The following is a 12579-nucleotide window of genomic DNA, read 5'->3' as shown; positions in this document are numbered from 1 at the left end:
TTATTTACGTTAGTTGAGCTCTTTCGTTTTTGAGCCGTGACTCCTTCGTTCGCGGTGGATCAGACTTCGCTTGCGGTTTATGAGACCACACTGTAGGCGCCTGCGCACTATGTCTCCTGGGTCCATCGCCGTGTACCTGCGTCCGTGCCTTCCGGTTTACCATTCTCGATTAGTAATATGGATAAGCTTATGTTAGCCTCCACCAGAGATTACCTGTACAATGCTAAGTCAGCAGTCCAACCATAACTGCAGAGTTACTCATGTATTATGAAGTTGGGTTTTGTAAGTTGGATGAAAATATCCTCTTTAATAAAATCCCTGTGTGCGTCCATGTGTGTATGTCTTCTGGTGAAGTACTCATGCATGGGGCACTCTTTAATAAAGGACATCATTGCTGGGGAGAGTGCTGATTGGGTACTTGCGGCCACGCACATAAAATCCGTTGCTGGGGAGACGCTACACATACAATAATCAGCTGCACGCCAGCACAGATTAAAATACTTGCTGGGGAACTGCTCAGTACTTGCTGGAAAGACGTCACAGCCACGATTATCAGCTGCACACACATTACATCAGTTCCTGGGGAGACTCTGCTGATGTTGTGACAGAAAATTAAACGCATATTATGGACAAGCCGGAGTACAGGGAAGGGCGGAATGAGTGGCAGAGTACCCCGGCCTCTAGTAGATGCTTCAAAGGCCACCTGATGCGTCACACAAGACAGAGAGGGCGGGACCTATAAAATATCGCGTGGCAGATCCAATCGGATTTCGGTAAATGAGGTAACACCTAAAAAAAGGCATGAAAAATCCAATCTGGTACTGAGACGCGGAGACCAGCTTCCCCAAAGAGGTGGGATTAGTGTTTGTTGTGCAAGTGTTCACTCTGAGGATGTCTGATTTGCAATTAAGAAGCTTGGCCCGGTAAAGTGTCAAGTCGTTGAAGGGGTTTTGCTAAACATACGAATTTTCATGATCTTACAATAGGATGACTTTTAAAAGTAGATTTATTTTCGCGCACATAAAATCTGTTGCTGGGGAGACGCCACACATACAATAATCAGCTACACGCCAGCACAGATTTAAAATACTTGCTGGGGAACTGCACAGAACTTGCTGGAGAGATGCCACAGCAAGCTAAAATAAAGAGAGGCAGGATAGGAGATCTTCAAACAGACACAACACATCAATCAACAGCCACAGAGGAGAGGATAAATGTAATATTAATTATATATACTGTATTGTCATATACGTTTCTATTTTATTTTTATTATTATTTTACTTTAGGCTTCTTGCAAAAATATTTTTGACATAAAAAAAATTAAGACAAGAAACAGAATGAGGTCAAGGTCCCTTGCCATTTAATATAGACTGTTCCTACTAATGTTTATGTACTACTGTTCTAGCGCCCGTTATTGTAACGGGCTTAATGTCTAGTGTGCTAAATAAGTGTGTTAGTACAACTGGGGGTTGAGGGCAGTTGTGTCTCTTGTGTGACTGTATTCTTTTGGATTTCCAGTTATGTTGACTTTTTCCAGGTGTTTTTTTTTTCCTTGACTTCAGTCTTTATTAGATATGGTGCTCCTGGGGTGGAGTTTACAGGTTTGCACAAAGAAACTGCCACTGTTACTCAGATGCACTTTTTACCAGGACAGGTAAGAGGTTTTTTAATTGCTAATAATTTATTTACATTTTTTGATTAATGCTTGAAAGCGTTTTGTTAATAGATATCATGTCACATTACACAACTTTGTAAGAGAGATACATACATTTTTTCTTCCTTTTTCAGTCATAGACTTCATTTACGTTATCTTATTAAGTCTGAGGTAGTCGGCAGCATGCTTCACCAAACCAGTCACGTAATGTGACAGGCCCAGTGACTCACTCCAACTAGTCCAAGACTTGCTCCGATAAAATCAAAGAGGTCTGGTTTTTGTCTTTAGTCATAGGAGTGGATTCTGTGTGCATGAGAGCTGACAACCAATGAATGCTCATCTGGAGGAACAATGCATATAATACAGAAATGAGGAATAAGGAACACTGGTGTTTTGGACATTAGAAACCGAAGGGAAGCTCGTCTCTCCTGGTGGCTCATGTTTTATGTACCTTGACAGGATAGATAAAAAGAAAAAAGGGCAAAAGATTTTGACTGAACGCTCTGTACCTTATAAACCCATCATACAATGCTGGCTCTGTCAGGTGGTGTGTTCTTGGCTGTCACAAAAAGGGGTGAGCATGTTGTGCTGGAAGTTTGTCTCATGATTGCTAAATATGACCTGCCCAGTGATTATTTTCCAGTCATTTAAATTGACATGATCCAGTGACGAGATTCACATCTTCGGTCGGTAAATCTCACATTCCCAATGGCTAGAAGTGCGTAATGTGACAATGACTTTTAGACTGTAGGCAGGTTTTCTAGTTGCTAAAGGTTACGGATTCACTTCCCACCACTGATTTGTCTTAATTTTGTTATTTAAACTGTTAGTGTCTCATTTGTAAACATGAAAGCAGTTCTGATTTGTAAGTCACCTTTGTGGAATTGTCAGCAAAAGTGAATAGTATAAATTTGCATTAACTAGAAAATGTAAGAATTTCACTAGGATATTAGTTCTTAGTAAATTGGAATAGATTTAAAGATCCCATATTGGATTACCTCACTACTCTTCTCATTAAATGCTACTTGTTCAACCATGCTGCACAGTGTGTTCACTCTGTGTAGGGCAGGATCGTAGGACACACCAGTCTCTGAAACTGCAGTATTTGGGTAAATGGTTGAGTTGTGTGTAGATATATGGATTCCTCCTTTTTGTTTTCACTGCTGATTTTTTTTTTTTTTTGGCCTCCTTCTCCTAATGTTCCAGGGTCGACTGCTGTCCTTGTTGGATGAAAACAGCCTCCACTTGTGGGAGATTAATGTTAGAGATGGTTACTCACACCTCGAAGAATGCCGCAGCTATATTCTTCCTGGTCGGCCTGGCTTTGATAGTGCCAAGTAAGTGGGTTGCACCTTCTCAAAAAAGCGAGAGAATTTTTTTTTTTTTTTTAATTCTAAATTTGAATTGTGTTCAGAAACCTCCTTGTGTGACTGCTTCAGGATACATAGAGGGTTGTTTTGGTAATGTAGGTGCTTTGGATATAAACGTGGCTGAATTTTGTATCGTTTGTCTTCTCACTTAGTGCTTGTGCATTTTAGAACCTCTGGAAGCCTCTTGGAGTGTTTGGACCTTTTCCATGGCAAGTTCAGCTTGCATCTCAAAGCTGTTTTGCTAATATCACCCACACCAGAAGGAATAAGCAACGCAAAATTTACTTTCCAAGTTATTCAGAATTTTAGCTGCAATTGAGGAATGGAAACACCATCAATTTGGTTAACATAGGAGTGGAATAATGCATCCCCAAGTTCTCTCCCCTTTTCTGGAATTAAACTCTAGCCTTGATCTTCTAGGCCTTATTCCTGGTGCAGATGTGATATAAAGTGGAGAGACATTTTGGCCCTTTCCTAGTGTGGCATACTATAACCCCTGTTTACCTCCCAGTATGGCATACTTTTACCCCTGTTTACTACAATTCTATTTTGCATGTTGGTGGTGATCCCATAATATCTTTCCAGCCCTGGGAACTGCAAGGGTATTCATACCTTAGTTAAATTTGATTACTAGGGAGCTTCACCCCCTGCTTGCTTTGCTCGCCAACCCCTTTGTCTGCACTACGTGCCAGCAACTTTGCCTCTCTGCCGCTCGCGAACAACAAAACTTTTAATTCTCACGGATAGGCCTCTTCATTGGAAAGAAACACTACTTTTCCCTGATGACAACACGAATTCGACAATCTATAAGTCTCTGACTTAAAAGTTTAAAGCTAAACAATATCTACCGTGTTTCCCCGAAAATAAGACCTACTCTGAAAATAAGCCCTAGCATTATTTTCAGGCTGCTCTGTAATATAAGCCTTACCCCAAAAATAAGCCCTAGTCAAGATTGTCAGCTGAAAAGTAAGGCACCTAAGGCCAGGTTTATACTTCATGTGCAGTGACGCATGTGCCCGAAACATCCATTAAATTCATAGGACACCTTGCCACAATATATCTGAAAAGGATGTTTAATGATTACATCCATCAATTCAGTTATGCACCCATTCCAGTAGCATCAGCGCAAGACAGAAACAAAATCCCTGGATGGGGCATCAGCTCATCGCAAGGTGAACACAAGCACATACATACACTGGCATCATTGTAACTTCACCAAATCCCCAAACCTTCATGTCTGTATTTGGATAAATGTATATCGTTGTACATGAATAAATATGAGATCCCCTGAAAATAGACCCTAGTGAATCTTTTGGAGCAAAAAGTAATATAAGACCTGGTCTTATTTTTGGCGAAATACGGTGTCCATATATTACCTTTTAGCTTTTACCTTCAATATTGCACTGAAATTTGATTCCGTGTTTGGAATTGCATTGTGACAATGCAATGTATAACTGCCCGTGAGTGAATATCATTTCTTTCTCTCTACACGAACTGTCTGACAATAGCATTCACACAAATGAGAAATGATTGAACCGTGTGCATTGTTGTAAATGTTTTAGATGTGGGCAGTACTTTTCCAAATCTCTTTGCATAAAGTCTTGTCTTGCAGGGCTTGAAATTTTCTCTCAAGGGATTTCACTTTCACCAAAACAACCAATCTTTTAATTCTCGTGGATAAGCCTCTTCATTGGGAAGAAACACTACTTTTCCCTGATGATAACACACATTAGACGATCTGCAAGTGTCTGAAGTTTAAATCCAAACAATATCTTCAATCTCTTTTCGCTGTTCTGTTATTTAACCGAGTAATTTCCGTTTGTTTGCACTAATGCAATCTATCATTTTTTTGAGACTTTTGAATTTTTGTATTTCCATTATCTCTAACCTGCTGTGAATGTGTATCGCGCCAAAAATTTTTTTTTTTTAATTCTTTTTGACGTTCTACTTTGTTATCTACTCTTTGTCTTTTATTTCAGGCCCCAACAGTGGTTAAATCTCTTGGCACAAAATCTCATCTCGCGGGATGTGAAAGTGTATCTCTTCAAAAGATCACGTCTCGTCGCAGGATAAATTCTTGTCTCCGAAGATTTTTTTATTATAATAGCAATGTTCAAAGGCCTGAGTTATCAAAATATCTCTCTAAGATCTTCCTTCTCTATCTATTTTTTCTCTTATTTTCAACTTTGATCTTTTTTTTTCATCTGCTTTTACATCCAAGCCTTTGTATAAATTCTGCCCCATATTGTTCTCTTGTTGGACACCAGTGTCAAGGTTATTTTCAATACTATGTAAGGCATATCATCAATCATTACTGACAGAATTAGAACTTCTCTTCTATTGCAGGGAGTTCAATTTTATTTTTTAAATATCTCTTAGGTGATAAAAGAAATTTAAAATATCATCAAACACAATCAAAATTTGTTCACTGTTTATCTTCCTCCCCATGTGAATGATGAGCCTAGGGATCAATCTCTGACCTTGTCATTTTTATCCATTTAACACACTGGGCTCCTTTATGCCCATGTTTTGTAATTGCCCTTCAGTGTTTAGTTTTTACTCTGGTGTTTCTAATTTTCTTGCATGCTTCTATGGAACAGTATTATACCATCTTAAATTGTAAAGTGAGTAGCAGTATAGAGAGATTACGGTGGCACTTAATCAAAACTATTTTGAATTTATTGGTAAATACGCTCCACTCTCCTTCCCTGCAGGAACTCCGTCAACAGTGGCAAACAATAGTTATCTTTTTCTTACTATAATCCCAGTGCCTTTTCTACAACAAGCCAAAAGTGAACTAGAAATACAAAACTCCAACTCCTAAACATTTTATCTCAAAACCCAATTTCATCATGCTACAGATTCAACAAAGATCACAAACTAGGCATGTGTAAATTCAAATGACTTTGAAACTAAAACTGATAAAATCGAGCAGTTCTACCTGTTTGTCAATCAGCTTGCAAATAGGAAATTCTTACCCAGATAGAGCAGAGCTTATATTGTCATCACCCCCACAGCCATGTTTGCCACAGTTGCCAGTAACTAGACTGACTTTCGTGTTTGTTACCTGTCACTGAAATTCTGATGGCGATACTGAGTGGCATGGAACGGACAATGGAAATAAAGTCAGGGAAATGAAAACCTCCTCATCTAAGACTGCATTAGATCATTGTGCTTAATGAATATCTTAATAAATATCTCCAGGCAAATAAAAACATAAATAAATAAAAACTTTAAAAGGTGAATGTTCATTCCTAAAATGAATAGGTGACACTGATGAAAATTGAGGAGTGTTTGAAGAAAGAATTGTAGGTAGAGAGAACTGGGAGGATAACAGTGGTACACCAGAGGATGACAGTCTTGATGGGGACTCATTATTTAAAAGTTTAGTGTGTCTGTTGTTACTGCACTGTTTGTTTGTGTTGAACATGCATTGTAGAGTAATTGAGTACCACCTCCTATTCCCTTGGTGATAGGCTTACCTCAATATTTAGGTTTATGAGTATAACAGATGTTCTAGCTTTGCATGAGTTCCCCTCTTGAGCACCTGTCCTAAACATCTGTGTGATATAGTTAGACGTTTCACTGATAGACAGCTGCACAAATGCTTTATTTATTTATATAATATATATATAATTATATACACATTATATATATATATATATATATATATATATATATATATATATATATAATATTTTTTTTTATATATATATAATATATATATTTTTTTTTTTTATATATATAATATATATATATATATATATATATATATATATAATATATATATGTATGTATAATATGTGTGTGTGTGAAAATGCATTGTTCTGTGAGTGTTTGGAATTTTTTTTGGCAGTACCTTAAAGGAAAAGTTTGGTATGTTTTAAGTTAGAGATTATTTCTTCACAAGCATGGTATATACTATATTAATTTGACACATAAAATTGTGTTTTAAAGTAGTATTTTTTTTTTTTTTTATGAATTTTTTTTTTTTTTAAATACTGTTCAAGCAGCTTACTATTGAGTTCTATGGGACCCCATGTCCATATGCTAATTTAAAATAAAAGCCTTACAAATTGACAAGGTTTTGATTTAAGGAAGCATGATTTCCACATTTTATAAGGCATCCTTTGTTATATGGAAGGAAACTAGAAGTTATCACTTTATCACAGATTCTTGGTCCTGTTTTCTCAAGGTAAGAATGTTTCCTGCTTGTTTGGTGCGCTTATAGATGCCATTGAGTTACAACAATGCAATGCTGACCCATTCACTTCCCCAGTGTTTACAAGCCGTATTCATATGTTACATATGCACTAAAGAGCAATGCACAGCGAGTGGCAGTGTACTGAAAAGGGCACTTAGGAGTTTAATTGTACTTTGTACACATAACATTTGAACTGATTACACTGCACTGCATTTTTAATGAAAGCCTTAGATTTTTAAAAAAGACGAGCCACGTTTGGCCACATCATGCCTGGCACACACAGGATAAAAAAAAAAAAAAAAAAAAAACCTCCTAAAAAAGCTAGTGTACAAAAGAGCAGATTGAAACACCACAAAACTATTGTGTGTGTGTGTGGGGTTTTTTTTTTTTTTTTTAATGCTTGAGTTGCTTTTGGTGACAGTGATAAAAGAACAGAATCATTTTGGGTGAGTTATCAACCCAATTTATGTATAAATGGACTGTATGTAGACCCCATGTAGAACCTGGTGGTATGAGGCAGGAATGACTGCCCACTCTGCCTATGTTAAAACATCTGTCCTGAACTTGCTATACTTCAGCCTGATGAAACTTGTTTGAATTGCTGTTGCTATACTGGCCCTGTAGAGTGTTTTGTGTTTATTCACCCTTGTTGGACTGGTGCCCTTTCTGGGGATTGTTCCAGCCTTTTTACTGATGCTTGTTAGGATAGGTTCCTGCTGGACTGGGACTTTGCCCTGGTTAATCGGAAATGGATGGTTGGATGGATATATCTAGGGCTTTGAAATTAAGACGTATTGTGAAATTGGTGAAGAGGTGAAGCTCACAGCCAGACTCCTTTTAAAAAATGGTTGAATCTCGCAACAGGGGTTTGCTTTTTTCTTTTTTTAAAACAATATGGTATTGTTGTTTTGCAATATATGTGCAATCTCAAGACACACAATATTTAAAATTTTTGGCTTTAAAAATGGATGTATTTGGTAAGCTTTTAGGCTTTTCTATCACATGTTGATGCAGGGTTCCATAGATCCCCATTGTAAGATGCAAGAACAGACAAAGTATTTTTAGGATTTCTAAAGAATGCTTCACTTTAGAACAGTTTTATGTGGCACAAATTAATATATAATGTGATTGTGAAGAAATAACTTGGGCTTGAATAATACTAAAGTGATCATTTAATGCGGTTTACGATTTAAAATTTGTGGTGGCTATATAGATTGTATGAGCTTATTTCTTTACCCAGTTAGATATCAAATCATTGTGTGCGAGATGGAGGGTATCATAAACCATTTGCAAGTTACTCTAGGAGCATGGAAATACTTGTAGATGTAACAGAGATGACTTGTGCTTTGTTTGAAGCCCTTTGACGTACTCTTCACAGTTGTTGCCAGTTGTCAATGTATCCTCTCCTCTAAATACAGACCTAGTGAAGGCTCCTTTCACTCTGTGAAACAATGAGATAAGGGCTTGTGTTTTCAACGTATATATGTTGTCATTGGATGTTGTAGTTTGGTGAGTGACATCATGATTTTGGTGTTGTAACCTTGTCTAAAAAATACATTAGCTGTTGTGAAATGTATGTCACAGACAACTGCTTTACTTGGTTTGAATCCAATTTTATGTTGCTTTGATAAGTGAATGGGCTGCATTTATTCTGTACATTTGCAACTCTTAACCCACTCTTTAGCCACTTTTCAGTGCCAATTGTTCATTGCTGCTGCAAAGGTGGTTTTGGAAGGGGTGAAAATGTTTGTCTTCCATTCTGGTGGATTGCTTGTTTATCAAGAATGTCATTTGAGTCTCTTTGAAATCAGTTAATCATGTGGAGATCTATTTTATTAATCTGTTACTCATCTTGTTATGTGGAGCTGAGAGAGATAATGTTAAATAATGGGACGGAATGTTTCATGATAAACATCACCACCACCACAACTGGTTTTATAAGTGTCCTTTTAAGGTGTCTAATTCTGAGTTGGTAAATTACAGAGCACTTTGCCAGTGACACTGGTAGTAACCTTGCTGATTGGTTTTAATGTAAAATGTCAATTTGTGGTTATTGCCTCCCCCAATGTCATCGTTGGTTTCATGTGTGTAAAAAGTCTACATGATGATCCTAAGTTTCAATACGTTTCATTCAATAAGTTGTCAATATGGGTAAAAGGTATAGGTGTGAGTTCTAATACTGATATTATACTTTACGAAAGAATTTGAAAATGTAAAAAAGTAATTTATTATTATAAGCCGTAAAAACTATGTATTCAGAAAAATCTCATCACTCCAAGTTAAGCTTTCAAAGGCTTGGGGAATTTTTACAAGAGCTACCTTCAACATTGAAACAATTATCATGAAACTTGGACGAGCTTTGGAGATATGTAATTATCAGCCAATGAAATAAATTATTTAGTCAATTATCCTATGCTCTAATAAATCAAAAATGTTAAAACCAACAGGTGAATCACAAAATATTTCAAATATTGCAAATAATGGTTGATTATTTACTACTTGTTGAGTGTTTTACTCAGTATAGCAGGTTTTACTAATGACACATTAGTTGTTTGAGATTTTCCTCTATTACAGTTTTATAGTTTTTAGTAATCTTATTCAAAAGATAATCTCGAATGCAGGAAGGTTGTTATAATAGGCAGCCCTTTTTTTGCTACTCAGTCCCATGGTTTATAGAGATTAACCAGACATCCCCCAGAAGTGTCTGCTTTCTGCTGACTTTGGGAGTGATTATGGGGAGTGATATGCTTTTCTCTTCATGCCGTCTGTCATCACTTTTACCTTCTCTTTTGCTCTCTTCACTATATAGGCGTTCACCTATTCATTCCCTCTCGTTAGCTCTGTATTTTTCTAATTACCTTCGCTTTCTTCCTCCTCATTACATGGTGTGATTAAAAACACATATCAGACATCATAAAAAGGTCTGGAGCAGCCACCCGTATAATATCCCTGGCTGTTTTTTAAGTTGACAGCGATGTTCGCAATACTGAGTCCAAAACAGAACTGATTTCTTGGTGGTAAGATGGCGGCTTTAAAGGCCCATTTAGGAAGTGACGTCATTGAGGGGGCCAGACCCGGAAGTGACGTCATCGAGGGGGCCAGACCCGGAAAGATTTCTGTGGAATTGTCAGCAGGGAACGGAGAAAGACAGTTAGTGCACCCTGCCGCCCCCTGGTCGGATGTGGTATTACCATTACTTAAACCCTTCAGCTGCCTCCTACTTGCATGTGTGTGTCAATGGCTTTTGATTTTTTTTTCTATTTTTCATTAACAATATTACTCTTTTTTTTCTTTGCACTATATTTTGCCTTTATGATCCAATTCTCACTCCAACGCAACTTAAAAAGTTAGCCCAAACATTTCCTTTCAATGCTAAACTATATTATTACATTAATACTGATTTTAAAGGTACAGTATATATTAAAGAAGCATTTGGGACATGTTTCCTTACTTTAACATGCAGTTTTGCATTGCATCTCCATCTACCTTTAGCATGTCCTCTAAGTAGTAGCACTTCCTTACTTTCACAAAAATAACTCCATTTGCACTTGGGTTACCTGCTTCATCATTATCTTATACTCTTCTCATGCACTTCTTGGCAAATAATAGTCATGTGTTCCACCCAGTAGCCGGTGCACTGAAAATAATTCATACCTTTTATTATTCTTTATCATCACTTCAGTCCATTCCAGCAGTTACCTTTGTCGTTTCTGCTATACCACTTTTCTTTTCAGTGATTTCTCCTTCTGCTTTTCTGTTTTCCATCATTACAGAATCTCAATGCAGTAACTCCCTTGGCAGCCATGTTTCCATCACTGTCAAATGACAATTGACTGAACAGATCTCTGACAACTCCTTTTACACCCTAAATCTGTCACTATCCCCATCTGCTATCCTGATTGCTGTTCTTAATACTGAGAGACAAACTTAGCCAAAACTGACTCTCTCAATGCAGAGATCTCCAAATGCAGCCAATTTCTATTTTTTTCCCTTCTCGCAATGTTTGTCATGCATTTGCTTCAGTACAAATGTGTTATTGTTCCACTCCCACATAAGAAACTACAATATATTTAAGTAACTTTCATCCAATCTCATCTTTTCTCTAGAATTCAAGTCCATTCCCTGGACACTGAATAAGATTTCTTGATACAGGGGTGTCAGTATTTTGTGTGTGTGTGTGTGTTTGGTTTTTTTCTTTTTTTTCCCCTCTCTTACAATCCATTTGCATAGTGTGCTGGGCTATTCATTTTGGAGAGGTTCAGCTGCTTTTATTTCTGATACCACCAAATTTTGGCCTGCTGCTTTACCACTTTCTCATCTACAACACTGCTCTTTCAGGAATCTTCTACTTCAGTTTTTTCACAGTCTACATAATTGCCTGATTTGTTTTTTTTTAAACCCACTTTGCAACTTCTCCATGTACTACCATGTGTTCTCAATCCTTTTGCTGTCAATCACAGTGTTCCTTTTGGCATTTTTCAGCCAGTTTCCCTTTGATCGTAACCCTTAGATTCCTTGTATTGAAGTACCTACTGCTTAAACAGCTGAATCAATATATAATTGTGTGAGAACACCCATAAGGTAATGTCAGCAGGATAGCTTTCTGGGTAAACGCCAGGAGTTCAAAGGTGACCTCCAGAAATTTAGGAGCGAGGTCTCAGCAAGCTGCAGGACTTTGTAAAGCAAAGCAGAGGTTGCTGAAATCTGTGATGTGCTGGTGGGCAGTGCTGCATTTTATGGTCAGGAACACCAACAATGGTTTCTGTGGTACAGGGGAAACCCTTTGGTGTAGTACTCCTAGGCCGTCCCACCAGCTCCACTGCTTTGCTTCTCTTCGCTTGTACTAATTTTAACAATAGCTCATCCTAAGTAAAACTGCATGGCAGGTGAAGGATGGCAGCAAGTGTTTGCTAGCTTATTTTCATGAGGAAAACCTAAAATGCAGTTGTTAGTGTTCTTCTATTTTCCTGAAGATCTCCTCATGAAACACTGACCATGTTTTAGTCTGTGCACATTTAATTTCAGTCCTATTTGAATGTGTGAGTTTCCCGCCAGAATCCTCATTCTCTGAAATTTTGCTCGCAAGTACAACTTTTCCAGTCCTCCATTCTAACTTTAACTTTAAATCAGCAGGGCACCACAACTTGTACCAAGATCTATTTCTTGCACAAATGTTGTACTGTATTTCTGATTCCTGCCATTTCACATAAATGAATGCAGGACTACAAATCTCAGTCACTCCAGCTAGAAACCTCATCTTTTCACTTTTGCAGTGTGATACAGACATGCTTATATTCATCTGTAATGTTTTTTTCTTCCCCTTGCCACTCATGGTTTTGTTTTCTTCAGAT

The 12579-nt window shown here is 37.5% G+C and overlaps 1 protein-coding gene across 1 annotated transcript in view; it reads left to right on the top strand.

Moving 5' to 3' along the window:
* Positions 1-12579, top strand: part of llgl1 (LLGL scribble cell polarity complex component 1) — a 93640-nt gene that overhangs the window by 34692 nt on the left and 46369 nt on the right. The window contains exons 3-4 of the mRNA XM_028814425.2: positions 1573-1654; positions 2861-2991. Of these exons, the coding sequence (XP_028670258.2) occupies positions 1573-1654; positions 2861-2991 (213 nt within the window). The remainder of the gene's footprint in view (positions 1-1572; positions 1655-2860; positions 2992-12579) is intronic.

The sequence above is a fragment of the Erpetoichthys calabaricus genome, chromosome 11 (assembly GCF_900747795.2).
Source record: "Erpetoichthys calabaricus chromosome 11, fErpCal1.3, whole genome shotgun sequence".
NCBI lineage: Eukaryota > Metazoa > Chordata > Cladistia > Polypteriformes > Polypteridae > Erpetoichthys > Erpetoichthys calabaricus.
Note: the sequence above shows the minus strand (reverse complement) of the source record. Positions and strands in the feature narration are given on the sequence as shown.